The sequence below is a fragment of the Caenorhabditis elegans genome, chromosome II (genome assembly GCF_000002985.6).
Source record: "Caenorhabditis elegans chromosome II".
Taxonomy (NCBI): domain Eukaryota; kingdom Metazoa; phylum Nematoda; class Chromadorea; order Rhabditida; family Rhabditidae; genus Caenorhabditis; species Caenorhabditis elegans.
This window is the reverse complement of record NC_003280.10, coordinates 3309620-3327656: the sequence shown is the minus strand read 5'-3', so window position 1 is coordinate 3327656 and position 18037 is coordinate 3309620. Positions and strand designations below refer to the sequence as shown.

General features: G+C 35.1%; 4 protein-coding genes, 1 long non-coding RNA gene, 3 other non-coding genes and 1 pseudogene across 9 annotated transcripts; 5 read left to right on the top strand and 4 right to left on the bottom strand.

Moving 5' to 3' along the window:
* Window positions 1-452: 452 nt before the first annotated feature.
* Window positions 453-1165, top strand: Y46D2A.3 (TIL domain-containing protein). Its single transcript, NM_001267142.2, has 3 exons — window positions 453-738; window positions 847-974; window positions 1025-1165. The coding sequence occupies exons 1-3, from the start codon at window positions 460-462 to the stop codon at window positions 1143-1145; spliced, it is 528 nt and encodes a 175-aa protein (NP_001254071.1). The 5' UTR covers window positions 453-459; the 3' UTR covers window positions 1146-1165.
* A 60-nt stretch (window positions 1166-1225) lies between these two features.
* On the bottom strand, window positions 1226-5100 carry Y46D2A.1 (CUB_2 domain-containing protein). Its single transcript, NM_001393032.1, has 7 exons — window positions 3314-5100; window positions 3179-3264; window positions 2753-2901; window positions 2232-2529; window positions 1962-2184; window positions 1846-1916; window positions 1226-1539 (listed from the first exon to the last, which is right to left on the bottom strand). Exons 2-7 carry the CDS (start codon window positions 3187-3189, stop codon window positions 1266-1268), a joined length of 1026 nt encoding a protein of 341 aa, NP_001379879.1. The 5' UTR covers window positions 3190-3264; window positions 3314-5100; the 3' UTR covers window positions 1226-1265.
* Window positions 2756-2776, top strand: 21ur-14766. The gene has a single exon (NR_050957.1).
* On the bottom strand, window positions 3526-3896 carry Y46D2A.6. The gene is made up of 2 exons (NR_153337.1): window positions 3772-3896; window positions 3526-3703 (listed from the first exon to the last, which is right to left on the bottom strand). It is a non-coding gene; the product is annotated as an Unclassified non-coding RNA Y46D2A.6 (non-coding RNA).
* Y46D2A.2 (CUB_2 domain-containing protein) lies at window positions 4378-6527 on the top strand (the record flags this gene model as incomplete). The annotated part of the gene is made up of 7 exons (NM_062104.8): window positions 4378-4583; window positions 4629-4714; window positions 5044-5192; window positions 5529-5826; window positions 5892-6114; window positions 6164-6234; window positions 6287-6527. Exons 1-7 carry the CDS (start codon window positions 4476-4478, stop codon window positions 6525-6527), a joined length of 1176 nt encoding a protein of 391 aa, NP_494505.4. The 5' UTR covers window positions 4378-4475.
* A 771-nt stretch (window positions 6528-7298) lies between these two features.
* On the bottom strand, window positions 7299-9355 carry F39E9.1 (annotated as a pseudogene). Its single transcript has 7 exons — window positions 9248-9355; window positions 9117-9202; window positions 8690-8838; window positions 8052-8348; window positions 7751-7973; window positions 7631-7701; window positions 7299-7578 (listed from the first exon to the last, which is right to left on the bottom strand). Coding segments are annotated over exons 1-7 (1214 nt in total).
* A 4759-nt stretch (window positions 9356-14114) lies between these two features.
* On the top strand, window positions 14115-15813 carry F39E9.6 (TMhelix containing protein). The gene is made up of 3 exons (NM_062102.4): window positions 14115-14201; window positions 14395-15507; window positions 15562-15813. The coding sequence occupies exons 2-3, from the start codon at window positions 15465-15467 to the stop codon at window positions 15729-15731; spliced, it is 213 nt and encodes a 70-aa protein (NP_494503.2). The 5' UTR covers window positions 14115-14201; window positions 14395-15464; the 3' UTR covers window positions 15732-15813.
* linc-10 lies at window positions 14150-14574 on the top strand. The gene is made up of 2 exons (NR_101671.1): window positions 14150-14201; window positions 14395-14574. It is a non-coding gene; the product is annotated as a long non-coding RNA linc-10 (long non-coding RNA).
* A 1837-nt stretch (window positions 15814-17650) lies between the features above and the next one.
* F39E9.17 lies at window positions 17651-17669 on the bottom strand. Its single transcript, NR_050956.1, has one exon. It is a non-coding gene; the product is annotated as an Unclassified non-coding RNA F39E9.17 (non-coding RNA).
* Between the last annotated feature and the right edge of the window lie 368 nt (window positions 17670-18037).

Sequence of the window (18037 nt, the reverse complement as noted above, 5' to 3'; positions counted from 1 at the left end):
CCACGGGCAATATCAAAGTTTAAAAAAAATTAAAGAATTCCGGATTTATAAAAAATGTTGTATAATATTGAAAATAATTATTGAAAAATTGTCTAAAAAAGCGAGTAAAATGTTTATACTTCATAGAAATAGATCAATAAAATTCTTTCTACTTTTGATTAGAATGGGCAAAATATGAGTATTAGGAATTCCTAGCTTAAAACATTTTCGGGTAAAAATAATAGATATTCCAATCTGCAAACGCGCTCTGATGCGATCTCGGGTCACAGTTCTGATCTTTCATATGTTGCTAGTTTTTTTGTTTCAAAAACATAGAAAACACAGAAAACTCCAACTTTTCGGGTAATAAAACCCTGCGGTTCAAAGAACTTTTTCTTGGAACATAAAAATTTTCGAATTGTGGTATATAGGCGGTTGAGAAAGCGGAACTTGCTTGGCTTTTTCAAATTTCGGTGAGCCATGGTGCATCTCGACACTTTATTTGTCATTTCCATCATAGTTTTTACGGTGTCCGGCTCGATTAACTTTGCACATTCCGATTCGTGCTCTCATGAACGGTATGATGATGACGACTACGATGATCGGGACAGAGTAGGTGGAAGGTTCGAAATTGGAAATGGAGAATGTGAGATTGATGATAGTGGTAGTCGTGGAGATCATAGCGATTCGGGGTATCATGGTAGCCACCGACCCCGTCCACACCCTCGTCCTCATCCTCATCCACATAGGCCACCAAAGGTATGAATAAACCAAAAATCGAAACTTAGGCTTAGGCGTAGGCTTAATCTTAGGCTTAGACTGCCTTTATTTCAATATTACACACTAAACCATATAAATTTTTTTCAGCCAGAACACTGCCCAGGCACCTGGACGCCTTGGATAAACGTAAAAGGTGCAATGTGTAATGATACTTGTGGAAACTGCGGGCTCATCGATCAATACCGGATATGTTATCCGATACGCTGCAAGTGCAGGTATTTTGAATTTTCAATGAAAATCCGGAACAAAAAACAATTTTTTTCAGTGGCCCTACAAAACGCAAAGCTCCATGTGCGAATAGGCCGTGCCCATTCCCAAGAACGACTTGCTGTCCGGGATACAACAAGAAAATTAACTACCCCCTGAGAATATTCTATTGCGGATAATGAATTTTTTGTAATATTTGCTCTTGAATTCGTTATGTGATATTGTTTAAAAAATTTTAGTTTTTAGAAACTTAAAGTATGAAAAGGTATTTATCAACAAAATTGAGACTCGGAAAATTTTTAAAGCACCAACAAAAAGGCAATAATAAAGCAAATCAGCTGAAATTCATGAGGAGCAGCACTTGGAGTTGTAGAAATTCGAGTGGTACTAGGCATCGTTGTTTCAACTGTAGAAGGCGTTGAAGGTGTAGAAGTCCCTGGGGGCAGTAGATCTCCTGTGACTCCAAAATATTGACAGAAAAATCTTCCAGGTATTAATGCGGTGGCATTGATGGTTAATGATGATGCTTGCATATAAGTATCAAATAGAGAATGGGTTTGTTCTGTGCTGAAGCTGAAAAAACGACACAGTTTGGGTTTTGGTATGGAGGCTTTCGTTTCCGGTTAGACTATTCTCACAATCAACAAGGCATACCTAGGTGCAATACTATTAGAAATTATTTCACTTTACCTTTGCAAGTACCTTGCTCAATTTTGATCTTGGGGAGATCTGGGCTCCTTGAGATATAGACCCATACAAGTTTTAATATCTTAACGGTATTGGAGCGAATTTGGAGCGGTTTTGAAGCGATTATTAAACTAACTGACTTACTTACTTACAAACATACATAAAAATGATTTTTTGAAAAAATTACATTACCTTTGCCTAGATGATGATTGATCATCTTTGTAAACAAAATTTATTGTGCTTGATTCAGGGAATGCGGAGATCTGAAAACTTTGTGGGTAATCAATGTACACATCATCAAAGCTCACCAATGTTCCGATAGTTCTAACACGTGTCAAATCCAACGGGAAATTGACAACATGCTCCAGGAATACAAAATCGTTGACGATAAGTCCCGTAGTGTTGACTGAAGTTGCAGTGTACATCAGATTGCTAACGTACTTGCTCTCCATTGTCATGCTCACTGGCTTACTAGCCGTGAAATACCAGTACTTCACGCCGATTTGAAGTGGCTCAATGTGATCGAAGAATCTGAAGTCGCAAAGAAATTGTTTTTCTCAAAACTTAAAAAAACTCACTGTCGTGTAAAATTTTTTTTCATCGTATTCCAATCGAAAGTTTCCAGGATGATAGGATTCTCAAAAAACTGATTAGTTACATCCTTCTGTGTCCAACCGGATGCAGGGATATCCCATTGGAAGAAAAGATCAGAGTCTGGGGATTGATTGATGTTAGTGACATAAGATGTCTTGAGAGGTTGATCGTAATTCGATATGTCAGGATTCAGTTCGGTATTCAAAATGACGACGGTGGAGTTGGGTTGAGTCGTGGAAACGGTTTGTGCTTGTTTGATCACATAGACGGAGAATGATGGATCTGGAGAATTTTGGATCAATGTTGTTTCTAGTTTATGTAGACTCAAATGCGGAGTCTAGGCAGCTGAGCCCCAGTGCCTGAGCTCGGTACCCAGAATTTAGAGAAAAGTGTCTATACTGTTCAAGACCATAGAAAAAAGTCTTATGGTTCATCATCTATAACTGATTGTCACCATTTTTTAACGTTACTACCTGATGATAACCCACAAACCATTCTGACTAACCATTGGCTTGATTCTTTGTAGTAAGATACAGACATCCAGTAAGACCGGTGGTGTCCGAATTTGTATTACTTGTCGAGATGGTCAAGCCATGGATGATACTGATACTCTTTGCTTTTCCATCCGGGTTGTAGACATTTAGTTGGTCAAGGCTGAAATGTCTAACTAGATAACGGGCCTGTAGGGCGGGCTACTGTGCACTAGAACTTCCCAACACGCCTGCTGCGCTCGTCTTGATGCGACCTCCGCCTGCCTCACGCCTCAAGCCGCGTCGTATGTATGTATAGAGTACGGCGCGGAACCCGAAAAATGTCGGTCGCTGCGAAAGAACCATCTTTCGCGCAAGCATTCAGAACTCAGGGAATACGACCGGCGTGAGGCGGGCAGGTTTGAGGCAGGCTGAAAATGCGCGACTGTGACCAATCTTACGTGTATTTCATTCCACCTGTCTCAATTTGAACATTTTTGAGTAGCACGTTGTCATCTTTGGAAGCCAGATACAAATTTGCACCGTCCTGTAATTACTTTTTTAAATTAAAAAGTAGAAAATCATTAAACACGAACCTCTACATTATTGATAGTCGCAACACTACCTGACTTGTAATCCCTCAGATTTAAGACTTGAGGATCACAGTCTCACAAAGCCTTACAACTTATTAAAACAGAAATATTCATGTTGTTCAAGTTATATAGGAAATCAAAAATTCAATTTGGAAAACTTCATAAAATAATAATAATAAATTATTTATACGAAAGTTTGCAATTTTCCCTATGTGGTGAGTTTTCCAGCATAACAAAATTATCTCCATAAAGTTTGGAGTTTCCGTTGCAAACACTTTCGGCGGAAAATATCCATAAAGGAGTTCGGATCCCGAAAAATTCAATCTTCAAGTATTCGAATTTAAGTGTTTCCATCCATGTTTGTTTGTCTTGATTCTGTTTAGGAGATTCATTCTGAAAAAAAAACGTTAAATTTTTTTTAATTTGCAAAATATATATATATATATATATATATAACTCACCAAAAAATTTTACCAAGCCCTGCGATGTATATGTATCCCTTTATCAAATCGACAACAATATTAGTTGAAATATCAGAAAAATATCAGCAAAAAAAATCAATAAAACTTGAGAGAAGAAGTGGGGATAGCCATTCGGTAGGCCGTCAGAAAAGTAGAATGATGATAGAAAAAGAGCCGGGAGTGTGGAGAGAGAAGAGAATTTGGTGGGAGGGGAAGAGAAAAAGAAAAAAATGGAGCAACAACCTTTGAAGCCCTTGGGAGCTATTAAAAATTGCAAAAATATCAAAATAAATTCAAATACATTTTTCCAATTCAATTATTTTTCTTGTTTCAGTTTTTTACAGTTCTAAAACTTGTCTGAAGATTTCTGGAAAAAAAAATCGTTGGGCATTTCTAGAAGGTACTTGATTATTCCATCTAAACTGTGGACGGAACTAATCTTCAGGTATGACCAAGAACTTGGCGAGCCAGAGGCGCCCTGTCATGCCTCTTAATAGACCCGGAAAACCTGTTAAACCGATGTCAGAAAACGTTCTAAAATTATATAACAATCAAAAGTTTAATGGATTTTCATCAGTTAGTCACTATTTGCTTTCCTCTCTCGTCATTCAATTTCTTATCACTGACAAAATTTTCAACTGTCCCGACACTTAAAACATGCCGGTTTAACTTTAACCGCGTTCACCGCGTTTTCACCGCGTGAAATGCTCCAGCTCTTTTCATTTCTAGCAATATTCTATATTTCACTTTCAAACTGTGATCCTCAAATTCTACGCTTGAAAAGTATCCCGTCACCTATACCAAATGTGGAGGTGAGTTTGTAGTTTCAAACAAATTTGAAGGTGCTAAGTTTGCAGGAAGGAGCAAAATTGTACCTAGCTTCCAATGATGATAACGGTCTGCTTAAGAATATTCAAGTTCAAACGGCAGGTGGAAGCTTTACGTAAGACCAGCTGCAACTTACCGAACTTTTGTGGAGATACTGTATCAATACAGTAATCTAGCAATCTGAAAATTTCATACTGAAATATATAAATAATTAGAGGCCGCTTATCCATACAGTAATCCTAGATTTCCTGTGAAGACCATTTAACTAGGTATCTTTCAGTTTCAGTAGCATTAACTCTATAACAGTATACCTATAACTGTAAAACTAACAGTGTATCAGTATGACTAACGTGTAACTTTAACCTAAAAACAGTAATATTTCGTCAACACTGAAATAAAAGTGACTCAACTGTAACCGACCTTTACCCTTACTACGTTTTTCAGCCTGGACCAAATAAATGTCAATACCGCAAACGGGAATGCAAAGAGTATCGTCATCGATGGCGGGCTAGTAATTTCTACAAGCAATTCCAACGCGGACACTTCTGGCCTAACCGGCTTCCTGTACCTTACCACGAAAAAGCAAGCTGATGGTTAGTTGTTGATTGTTTGAACTCTTATCGTATTTCTGAAGAGTGTACTAAAAATTTAGTGTAAACTTTGGAGTTTGTGTCTGCAAATAGGAAAACCAATAAGAAAATATTCTATTCTAGATACTAGACTTGATAAGGGTCTAGGCTATCAATGATTATTGAAAATGTAGTTTGTAGTATCGTGTGCTCTAATGTAGGACTATCTACCCACCTATTTATAATAACTATAGATGCCCACATTTCTATAGTCTGGATACCACCACTGGTGCTCACCTGCTCAGGCTCTGGATTTTTGTCTACCAAAACAAGGAACAATATAGATCCCCAATTTTCCAGATCCAGCATTCTCCGTCTATGTCATCAAGCAAGCTCAAACAGTGTCCACGACTCAGCCAAACTCCACCGTCGTAATCTTGAATACCGAACTTGATAATGACGCGTTAGTATTCGACCAGCCGTTTAAGTCGTCTTATGTCACAAACATCAATCAGTCCCCGGGCTCCAACCTATTTTTCCATTGGGGATTCCCATCATTCAACTGGAACCAGACGCAAATAACAAATCAGTTCTTTGAGAATCCGAGGATCCTGGAAATGTTTGATCCTGATTTGAAGACAATTAATTATACGCGACTGTGAGTTCATGAGTTTGATGAGTAGAAGTCAAACAAAATCTTAATTCTATGAATGCCCATTTCAGATTCTTCGATCACATTGAACCACTTCAAATCGGACTGGACTACTGGTACTTCACAGCTTCAGAGCCAATGAGCATGACGATGGAGAGCAAGTATGTGAGCGATCTGGTCTACACCACTACTTCAGTTAACACTACCGGGCTTGTTGTCAATGACTTTCTCTTCCAGGAGCATGTTGTCAAGTTCCAGTTGGATCTGACACGTGTCAGAACTATTGGAACATTGGTAAGCATCACGCTATTAATCTTGAAACAAATTTAATTTTCTTTTTCAGGTTTCCGCAATACCTATTGCAAGCCAAATAAATGTCATTTTCAACCAAGGTGGCGGAATTTCGGCGCAAAGGTAAAATTATTTTTTAAAATTCTATAACCGCATGCCAATATTTTTGTTGCAGCTATGCTACAAATACAATCCATGCTCAATCTTTTACATATATGCAACCAGAGACACTAACCATAAACGCCACTAGTCTATTACCTGGATTCTTCACCTGTCAATATTTTGGAGTAACAGGAGATCTACTGCCCCCAGGCACTTCTACTCCTTCAACTACAGTAGCACCGACGACGTCTGTAGTGACTACTCCTGTGAGTTCCTACAACTACAAAAGGAGCTTCTTGTATTCCTATAATTGATTTGTTTGCTTTAATTATTGCTTACGTGTGGGTGCTTTGAACGTGTATTTTATGAGAATATTATTTATAAATCCAGTTTTTCTTTTGGTTTGGCGGTTTAAAAAGGTTTCTTGTTTATGTTTGAAAAAATATTTTTCAATGAGGTTTTATCATATAAGTTGACTCTCAAAATTTACTAAATTTCGCTCAAAAACATCAGAGCAATTTGAGAATATTTTGTGATTTGGTCAATGAGTGTAAGTCAATAGGAATAGGAAAATATGAAATCGTTTGTCGGAGATAACTTTTGATCTGCCAGCACAGTTGGATCCAGTTCAGCTACATTAAGTTCCATCGCCGCCTTGAACTCGTCGATTGTGTTGATTTTCAACGTACATAATTTCTAAATCAATAAACATTAGATATTTTAAATTTTGTTTATTGATTTAGAAATTATGTACGTTGAAAATCAACACAATCGACGAGTTCAAGGCGGCGATGGAACTTAATGTAGCTGAACTGGATCCAACTGTGCTGGCAGATCAAAAGTTATCTCCGACAAACGATTTCATATTTTCCTATTCCTATTGACTTACACTCATTGACCAAATCACAAAATATTCTCAAATTGCTCTGATGTTTTTGAGCGAAATTTAGTAAATTTTGAGAGTCAACTTATATGATAAAACCTCATTGAAAAATATTTTTTCAAACATAAACAAGAAACCTTTTTAAACCGCCAAACCAAAAGAAAAACTGGATTTATAAATAATATTCTCATAAAATACACGTTCAAAGCACCCACACGTAAGCAATAATTAAAGCAAACAAATCAATTATAGGAATACAAGAAGCTCCTTTTGTAGTTGTAGGAACTACAGGAGTAGTCACTACAGACGTCGTCGGTGCTACTGTAGTTGAAGGAGTAGAAGTCCCTGGGGGCAGTAGATCTCCTGTTACTCCAAAATATTGACAGGTGAAGAATCCAGGTAATAGACTAGTGGCGTTTATGGTTAGTGTCTCTGGTTGCATATATGTAAAAGATTGAGCATGGATTGTATTTGTAGCATAGCTGCAACAAAAATATTGGCATGCGGTTATAGAATTTTAAAAAATAATTTTACCTTTGCGCCGAAATTCCGCCACCTTGGTTGAAAATGACATTTATTTGGCTTGCAATAGGTATTGCGGAAACCTGAAAAAGAAAATTAAATTTGTTTCAAGATTAATAGCGTGATGCTTACCAATGTTCCAATAGTTCTGACACGTGTCAGATCCAACTGGAACTTGACAACATGCTCCTGGAAGAGAAAGTCATTGACAACAAGCCCGGTAGTGTTAACTGAAGTAGTGCTGTAGACCAGATCGCTCACATACTTCCTCTCCATCGTCATGCTCACTGGCTCTGAAGCTGTGAAGTACCAGTAGTCCAGTCCGATTTGAAGTGGTTCAATGTGATCGAAGAATCTTAAATGGGCATTCATAGAATTGAGATTTTGTTTACTCATGAACTCACAGTCGCGATTTTTTTACTCATGAACTCACAGTCGCGTATAATTAATTGTCTTCAAATCAGGATCAAACATTTCCAGGATCCTCGGATTCTCAAAGAACTGATTTGTTATTTGCGTTTGGTTCCAGTTGAATGATGGGAATCCCCAATGGAAAAATAGGTTGGAGTTCGGGACTGATTGATGTTTGTGACATAAGACGACTTAAACGGCTGGTCGAATACTAACGCGTCATTATCAAGTTCGGTATTCAAGATTACGACGGTGGAGTTTGGCTGAGTCGTGGACACTGTTTGAGCTTGCCTGATGACATAGACAGAGAATGCTGGATCTGGAAAATTGGGGATCTATATTGTTCCTTGTTTTGGTAGACTAAAATCCAGAGCCTGAGCAGGTAAGCACCAGTGGTGGTATCCAGACTATAGAAATGTGGGCATCTATAGTTATTATATAATAAATAGGTGGGTAGATAGTCCTACATTGGAGCACACGATACTACAAACTACATTTCCAATAATCATTGATAGCCTAGACCCTTATCAAGTCTAGTATCTAGAATAGAATATTTTCTTATCGGTTTTCCTATTTGCAGACACAAACTCCGACTATTAAACTAAATTTTTAGTACTCTCTTCAGAAACGAGATAAGAGTTCAAACAATCAACAACTAACCATCAGTTTGCTTTTTCGTGGTGAGGTACAGGAAGCCGGTTAGGCCAGAAGTGTCCGAGTTGGTATTGCTTGTAGAAATTACTAGCCCGCCATCGATGACGATACTCTTTGCATTCCCGTTTGCGGTATTGACATTTAGTTGGTCCAGGCTGAAAAACGTAGTAAGGGTAAAGGTCGGTTACAGTTGAGTCACTTTTAGTTCAGAATTAAGAAAAATTACTAGTTTTTTAGGTTGAAGTTACACGTTAGTCTTACTGATACACTGTTAGTTTCACAGTTATAGTTATACTGTTATAGAGTCGATGTTACTGAAACCGAAAGCGGCCTCTAATTATTTATATATTTCAGTATGAAAATTTCAGATTGCTAGATTACTGTATTGATACAGTATCTCCACAAAAGTTCGGTAAGTTGTAGCTGGTCTTACGTAAAGCTTCCACCTGCCGTTTGAACTTGAATATTCTTTAGTAGACCGTTATCATCATTTGAAGCTAGGTACAATTTTGCTCCTTCCTGCAATCTTAGATACTTCAAATTTGGATTAAATTTTAAACTCACCTCCACATTTGGTATAGGTGAAGGGATATTTTTCAAGCGAATAATTTGAGGATCACAGTTTGAAAGTGAAATATAGAATATTGCTAAAAATGAAAAGAGCTGGAGCATTTCACGCGGTGAAAACGCGGTGAACGCGGTTAAAGTGAAAACGGCATGTTTTAAGTGTCGGGACAGTTGAAAATTTTGTCAGTGATAAGAAATTGAATGACGAGAGGAGAGCAAATAGTGACTAACTGATGAAAATCCATTAAACTTTTGATTCTTTTAGAACTTAAGAACGTTATTTGACGTCGGTTTAATACGTTTTTCGGTTTAATAACCCCTTTATAAAATTCTATAATTTGTGACGTCACAGAAAATTCAACGGGAAAATAATGGCATATATTTTATTTTTAGGAGCATGCCACCCGCCCTTCGCCCTCCTGATGTTCCACTTGCAAATGAAACAAACTTTGGCTAGTTTTGAATTTATCCAGTTGGCAAAATTTCAGAATTTAGCTGAAAATAAGTGTTTGAAACTCTAAACCACCATAGCTTCTTAGTGTGAAATTACCAGTTTTGAACCATTTTGGTCCTAGAAAATCAATTCCTAAGATTTTGGTAATCCAACTTTTTTTAAAAACTTGTTTTGTGAGTACAGCTAAAAAAAGTATTTCAATTGGAAACAAATCCAGCTTATTTTTTCTCTGCGTTCTAAATTTCAATTTTTCTAAATTCCTTCTCCCACCAAATGCTCTCTTTTCTCTCCACTCTCCCTGCTTCTGGCTCCCAAGACGCTCGGCTCTTTTTCTATCATCATTCTACTTTTCTGACGGCCTACTGAATGGCTGTCCCACTTCTTCTCTCAATTTTTATTGATTTTTTTTGCTGATATTTTTCTGATATTTCAACTAATATTGTTGTCGATTTGATAAAGGGATACATAAACATCGCAGGGCTTGGTAAAATTTTTTGGTGAGTTATATATACAGGGTGGGCCAAAAGTATGGTAACACGTTTGCAGCTCTATAACTTCACGGGTGGAGAGAGTTATTACATCAATTTGTACAAGTTTTGTTCTCCATAAAATACTGACCAGATTAACGTTTTGAATTTTCAAAATTTCCCCATCCGCATCGCTACAGGCCTTCAGAACTTTTGAGATCACGATCTTTTTGGCACGCAAGTCGGCATAGTGCGGGATTTCTACATTTTTCTCGAGGAATCCATCAAGTATCTTACAAGTTTTTATAGTTCAAAGAATGCTCTTGGTCTGGAGATTCTTTAAAAACAAAAATCCAAAAAATTTCTGTCGTGGTATTTCTGTCATGGACTGTGGCATTAGTTTAAGTCTTGAATGACTCAGTCGCTAGAAAGATGGATGTGAGCGGCGGCAGCAGTATGAAGAAAAATTCATTTTAGTACTTTTTGGCACGTTTTGACCTGACTTTCAAGAATTTTTAGAAAAAATTTAGCTCGGATGATTTTGTGAGTCGTTACACCTTGTGAAGACAAAAAAACTGAGTAAATTTCGCAAAGTTGAATTCATGAAGTCTTCAAAGGTTCTTGCTAGGCGCCAGTGTCGACACAGAAAATTTTTATATGCTACAAAAACAATCAAAAACGCTTCTTCACTTCTTTAACTTTAAAATTAACATAAAAATAAAACATCTGAAAATTATTGGCGTGGGTGGGAGGTGTGTTTGTGTCGGAAGTGCCGCGTGCCAAAACACCGTTTTTTCGAAAAGGTTCGCCAAATTGCCGAGGTGATTAAAATCGCACTTTATTGGGAAACATTACAAATTTTGGGTCAAATTGAAGGAAATTTATTCAGCTATCAGTATTCGATAGAAGAATGTACGTATGACGTGGCAGTCGCGCGAAAAGCTCATGTAAAAGAGCGCTTCATGTGTTACCATACTTTTGGCCCACCCTGTATATATATATATATATATATTTTGCAAATTAAAAAAAAATTTAACGTTTTTTTTTCAGAATGAATCTCCTAAACAGAATCAACGACAAAAAAGACATGGATGAATACACTGAAATTCGAATACTTGAAGATTGAATTTTTCATGATCCAAACTCCTTTATGGATGTTTTCCGCCGAAAGCTTTTGCAACGGAAACTCCAAACTTTTTGGAGATAATTCTGTTATGAAGGAAAACTCACCACATAGGGAAAATTGCAAAACTTCGTATAATTATTATAATTAACTTTTTGAAAATAATGTTTTTTTAATAAATTTTTGATTTAATTTTTGGACTTCAACAACATGAATATTTCTGTTTTAATTAGTTGTAAGGCTTTGTGAGTTCAGATAAAAAATATTTCAGAATTTCAGATACCGCCAAATTGTTGTTTCAACCAAAAATTGCTTTACAAATCCGTTTTTATCCAGTTTTCCTGTGAGACATTCACCAATCTGACGGAAATCATGTGAATTTGATTTAAAAAATTCAAAAAAATGTATGTGAAAAAAATCAGTTTCTTTTACATAATTTCGGGAAATTCCAGAAACTTCCAACTGAAAATTGGCTTGCATTTTTTTTTCAAAATTTTTTTGTGGTTTTTTATTCTAAAATCTTTTCGTCTCAAAATCTATAATGAATTGTATTTTTACAATTTTAAAAATTTTTTACGGACCTTTTTCTGGACCGAAATAATTTAAGCTTATGTATTTTCCATGAATCTTATTGTATACACAAAAAATGTTCATATAATATTTTAAATTATGCTATTTTTTGCAGTGTTAAAAATTAGTTTTTAACGACAGTTTTCAAATTTTTAAAAAATATTATGCAATTTCAGACGAAGCTAATTTTTAATTTTTAAGATTTACAGACTAATAATTACAGATTTCAGAAGATTTTGGATCGTTTGAAGTCAGTTGGAGAAAAAGTGTTGTCTTTCTTCTGACAAGAGACTTGTGAGACTTGTTTGAAGTTATCTGAAAAATTGAATGACAATCATCTAATAGTAAAACCTTTTTTATTCTGAAATTGAAAAATACTCTTCATTTTTTAAATTGGAGAATTTCCTATGAAACTAGAATTTCAGTATACTTTTAAAAAAAAGAGATTCAAAAAAAATTTCCAGAGCGAAGCAAACTTGCAATTCTGTAACCAATTTCTGATAATACACGTTATTTTTCTACTAGTGGCTCACAATACATTTTGTGTAATGACTTGAGAACTGCCAATGTAGTCAATAACACCACTTTTCCTCCTCTATCTTTCTCCCCCTGTGCTTCTCTCTCCCTATGCTCTCAGAGCCCCGCTTCTCTTATTCTGCCTACATGACGGCCTACTGAATGGCTGTCCCCTTTTTTTATTGATTTTTATTGATTTTTGCTAAACTATTATAAATATGGAACTATTTTTTAAAATTAAAATTAAAATTTATTTTAAATTTAATTTTTTATTAATTTTTATTTAAAATTCTTCGACAATCGACTTTGACGGCTATGTAGTAAGTTTTACTTCAATTTTCAGTTTTTTTTTTTGCAAAATTCTGCAATATTTAGAAAGAACACGCCAAATCGGAGTGTACTAAAGTAAATTGGTAGCTGGACCGCAGAAAGGATGAGGATTGTAAAGAATTAATTCTAGACGGAGCAGGTTCTGGAGTAACTGGTAAGCCTTCAAAACATTTGTAAAATAAAAGTTTCAGACCTTTTTTCTATCGCTATACTGAAAATTATTTGAAAAACTTTGTATGAAAAAATAATGGAAAAATAATCATAAAATTGTGTTACTATTATAAGTATACACAACTTTTACAAAATAGGCACCTCAAACTTTTCTTCCAGCTTATCCTTGTCATCTGGTTGACAGAAGTCGAAGCATCCGCCAATACCGCTACACCTGGGTCTACGGAAATTATTAAATTTTTATAAAACAGGAAGAGCATTCATAAGTTGCCAATCCATTGTTGATAAAGATGGCAAATATAATTGATCCTATTGTTTCTTTTTCTGCGGGAAATAAATCATTTTAAAAGTCATGAAGAAAATTACAATAATAAAAACAAGCTGGAATTTAACAGCCTATTTTCAGCCAAACTTTGAATTTTTCGGCATGCATAAAATTTTATTTTCAGCCAAAAAAGAACATAATTTTAAAAAAGGAACATTTTGGCTGAAAATTGGGTTCAAATAATTTCAGACAAATTAGAGCTGTTCAATAATGTTTACTCTAAATTCTAAATGCTTGTAGAAAATTTCAGATAATTCTAGATAATTAAAAAAATGTTCTCATTAAAAAAAAATTGCAAAAAAAACCCAAATTTTCCATATTATTTTCAGACAATTTACCAGATTTCAAGGGCCAATATGAGATAAATTTATATACTTTACAGATAACTCTCCGACAGTTTTCCAGATTTTCAAAAATTTAATACAACTTCTTAGAGTTTCCAAATAATTTTAGATAGTTTTAGATAATTTGTTGTAATTTTTATATCGTTTCAAATAGGGTTCCCAATGCTTTCTGGCAGTTTAAAACACCTTTCTGCCATGTCCAGAAAAATTTTGAAAATTATTAGTAACACGTTCCAAGCTGTTTCAAATTGTTTAAAATTGTCTGAAGTTATCTGAAAATTTTTAAAAGTGACGAAAATCGTCTGGAAACTGGTCTAATCTTGGAATATATCTAAGTAATTGGGGAATTTTTTAATTTAAGAAATTATTCTGTTCACAGTTTTCGTACATATGGAGGCTTATAAAATTAAAACAATTTTTTCTTTTTCAGACAAAACGTGCAGTTTCTGAAAACATCTCTAAATTTGGGTCAAGAACACCACGTTACCTCCTTTATATGGCTCTGTTCCCCCTCTGCCTCTTCCTCCTCACTCTCAGCGCCCCGCTCCCCTTATTCTGTCTCCAAGACGGCCTACTGAATGGCTGTCCCCGTTTTGCTTCTATTGATTTTTGCTTAACTATACTATTTTAATTTGTAATGCTTTGCCAACGGTAAGTTATATTTTTACTTTTCCTCCTTTCAAGTTATTTTGTTATACAATATTTAGATGATGTATTACTACACTAAATTTACGCCATAAGACATGTAGTTTTCAAAAAAATAAATACAACGATTTGTGTCACTTTATTAGTAAATTTTCAGTTTTAGAAAATAAAAACGTGTAGATATTTGTATTATTTTCAGGCTCTCTGTCTACCAAAAGACACATGCCCACCAATCAAAGACGCATTGCTTCGTCTAACGCCAAACATCCAGCATGGAACAAAAATAGTGGAAGAAATGGGGGATCCGAATAAACCTGTTGAATTTAACTGTTAATTTCAAAACCAGAATAAAATATTAAATAAAAAATTGATTCAATAGATATTCAGAAGCTCGAAATAATTTCAGATAAATTTCAGATAAGCAATTCAATTTGAGAGAGGTTTACTGACCATCCTATAATTTCCAGATAAATTTTGCTGCTTCAAATTGTTTCAAATTGCCTGAAATAATCTGAAAATTATGAAAATTAATTGAAAATCGTCTGGAAACTGATCTATTTTGCAAGTATCTAAGTAGAATTTCGTTTAAAAAAATTCCATTTTTCTTTTATTTTCGCCGACAGATTGAGTACATTTAGATGGGTTTTTAGTGAGATTTAGAGAAAGAGGGACACATTTTCAAACGATGACATGCAGTTTCTGAAAACATCTTTAAAGTTTTAGGTAATTTTTGAGATTTGACCCATACTCTGATAATACAAGCTATTTTCTACTGACGTCTCTCACACAATAAATTTTATGCGGCCGCAATTTTTGCATAATAAAAAGGCAATGTGTTCAAGAACACCACGTCGCGCCTCGGCTCTTCCTACCCTCTGCCTCTTTCTCCCATACTATCAGTGCCCCGCTCCCCTTATTCTGTCTCCATGACGGCCTACGGAATGGCTGTCCCCTCTTTGATTCTTTTGATTTTTGATAAACTATTTTAATTTGTAATGCTTTTGCCGGTGGTAAGTTTTTTCTCCTTCTAAATTATTTTATTTTACGATATTTAGATTTTGTATTCAGGCGCTAAATTTGAGCCATTTTTAAATTAATAAAAATTTAATTTAATTTCAAAAATGAGGGCATGTAAATGAGGGCGTACACAAGTACCATAATTTATATTTTCAGGAGAAAACCCTGGTCCATTGGAAAAAAAAACTTATAGCATAGTATGATGATTCAAGCGATGACGACGAGCTCGATCGTGATGATTCGGCTAATTACATGCACATGATAATGGTATCTACTAAGAAAAATTCCGCAATATGTAAGTTTTATCAAAATTTTTTTTAGATCAATTTCAATATACTTTCAAGTTCAGACCCTACCGAAAAAATGACATCAAACATGTTTTTTGGCATGTTGAGAGGCGTGGCATGGAAAGAAAAGATGATGTCATTAGGATGTGCAAATGACCTTCTGCGAGCTGTGTTCAATGGCGAAAAGAGCAAGTATCTCAAGGAGTCAACGAGAGAAGAACATCCAGCATGAGGCAAATAGTTGAAGAAATGGAGGATCCGAAAAAAAAACCCGTTGAATTTGACTTGGATTAATTTTTGTTATTTTTTGAACCAGAATAAAATATATTTTAATAAAAACCTTTAATTTTGAAAGTTGTTTCGAGGAAAATTTCCAATATTCAGGAGCTCAAAACAATTTCAGATAAATTTCCGACGAGCAATTCAATTTCAGACAGATTGAAGACAACTTTAGTCAGTTCATGAAACGATTTTAAGACAATTCCAGATATTTTCAAATAAGAATCATTTGATTGATTTTCAGAAGATTTTTGATTTAGATATCTTTTGGGCAATTTCAAATAATTTTCAAACAATTGCTGATAATTTTTGTTAACCTAAAATTGCTTCAAAAATTTCTTACGATTTCCAAAATATTTTAAAAAAAAGTTCTTATCAAGGATGCAATCACTTTTCTTATCAGTTATACGTTTTCCGAGAGGGGGTCTGCTAACTGACGCCAACTGCCGTGTGGTCAAACCCACTCCCTTCTCTCGCCGCCCTTTCTCCCCTCATTCTGTCTTCATGACGGCCTACTGAATGGCTGTCCCCCTTTTGCTTTTATTGATTTTTTTCTAAACTTCTTCAAATATGCTCTGGAGCTACGAAATCTTGATGAATATAATAAGTCTTGCCCGTTCCGTAAGTTTTTTTTTTTGAAACTTTTTGCTGTTTTTTAAAAATTATTTTAAAACTGAAAATGTGAGTTTAGTTAATTTTTTCTTGAAACTTTGCAAAAATGATAGGGGGCAGATAGCTCAGTCGGTAGTGGTGGCCGCTAGCAGTCTGGAGGTCACGAGTTCAAGTCCGGCAGTGTACCTGAATCCCAGATCCGCAGTGCATAGCACTTGAAGAACGGATCGTCCTTTAATCCTTTTTTTTTAATCCTTTAATTTTCAAGTATTTCTGGAAATAAAAAATTCAAAAAAAAATTAAAAAAAAACAAAGAAGCAGTGAAAAAAACGGGGAGAATATTTGAAATGGAATTTTGAAAAAAAATTATTATTTAAGACTACTCATCACAGTATGCAACAACAAGTTTTACCGAGGCAACCGACACCAAATTCCTAATCGCAGAACCAACCAAAAAGCAGAAACTATATGGAACATACTGAGTGAGAGAGTTTTAGAAGAACTACAAAATGCATGATGTCCGATAGTGGTTCAAACTTCATGTCAGAGATGGTGATGGACAAGTTCAGCGCGCGAACCAAACAATTAAGATCCTTCTGAGACCATTCATGAATTTGAGAAAAAGTGGCTTTTGCATACAACACCAAGAGTCATGCAACAACGCATATGCTATTTTGATAAGTCACTGACACTTTCATATACATTTTCCTATCCGCGAATGAAGTTTTTGATTAGATTTCAATTATTACAGATTCCTAAAACACTTCATCTGTTCCAGAAATAATTCCGCGAGCTAAGGGGATCAAATGTGTTCAGTTTTCACCAACTTGTTCAGATTTTTTTATGTGAATATTTTTAATTTTAAATAAATAATTTAACGTGTCAATGGAGCTAATTCCAATATGCCAGAGTTTGCGAAGGCATTCAATTGCCCAATTGGATCCCCGATGAATCCAGAGAAGAAGTGTAAAATGTTCTGAAACTTTGTGTTTTTGAAATTAAGTGAATGGTTTTTGAATGAATTTTTATAAAATGGAAAGCTCTTAAATTGCCGGTCATCTTTATTTTAGAGGAACACTTCATTATGAGTATGACGTCACAATTCTTTGAGACCAAAATCTGCCAGGAGATAGGCCACTTTAACTACCTACACTTGCCATCTGTCTTTTTTACCACACATGTTTGACCCCAGTGTCTGCGTTCTCCACTATCTCCTCGTCGACCCGCTGTTCCCTTCTCCCCTCATTCTGCCTAATTGACAGCCTACGGAATGGTTGTCCCTTCTCTTTTTTATTGATTTTTATTAACTATGGTTTTTATTCAATTTTTGCAACTTTTGCGAGATGAAAAGGTAAGTGTAAAATTTGGTCAAACGGAGGAATTTTTCATATAAAAATTTTTAGCGATAATTGTAAAATTTCAAAATTTTAGAAAAGGAAAATTTGAATTTGAACATGTGCCATTTTGAAAAAAAAAGAGCCTAGAAAATTTAGCAGAAGAAGAGATCAGTACTGTTAACATGAATAAATGTAGAGTTATGTATAATAGTATACCAACATTCACTTCTAGTTCTTGAAACTTTATAGTTTAGAAATTCAAAAAAACTAATCGTAGTTCTCAATTTTATAGTATCTACAAATTTTTGTT

What these genes read in the sequence shown, in the direction of transcription:
- Y46D2A.3 (NM_001267142.2), top strand. Translation starts at nt 460, where the DNA reads ATGGTGCATCTCGACACTTTATTTGTCATTTCCATCATAGTTTTTACG. An exon ending in ATCCACATAGGCCACCAAAG is followed by an intron (nt 739 to 846) that starts GTATGAATAAAC and finishes AATTTTTTTCAG; the next exon opens with CCAGAACACTGCCCAGGCAC. An exon ending in CCGATACGCTGCAAGTGCAG is followed by an intron (nt 975 to 1,024) that starts GTATTTTGAATT and finishes AATTTTTTTCAG; the next exon opens with TGGCCCTACAAAACGCAAAG.
- Y46D2A.1 (NM_001393032.1), bottom strand. An exon ending in TACAAAGAATCAAGCCAATG is followed by an intron (nt 2,530 to 2,752) that starts GTTAGTCAGAAT and finishes AAAATTCTCCAG; the next exon opens with ATCCATCATTCTCCGTCTAT. An exon ending in CAATCATCATCTAGGCAAAG is followed by an intron (nt 1,540 to 1,845) that starts GTAATGTAATTT and finishes TCGTTTTTTCAG; the next exon opens with CTTCAGCACAGAACAAACCC.
- F39E9.6 (NM_062102.4), top strand. Translation starts at nt 15,465, where the DNA reads ATGCACATGATAATGGTATCTACTAAGAAAAATTCCGCAATAT. An exon ending in TAAGAAAAATTCCGCAATAT is followed by an intron (nt 15,508 to 15,561) that starts GTAAGTTTTATC and finishes TTTCAAGTTCAG; the next exon opens with ACCCTACCGAAAAAATGACA.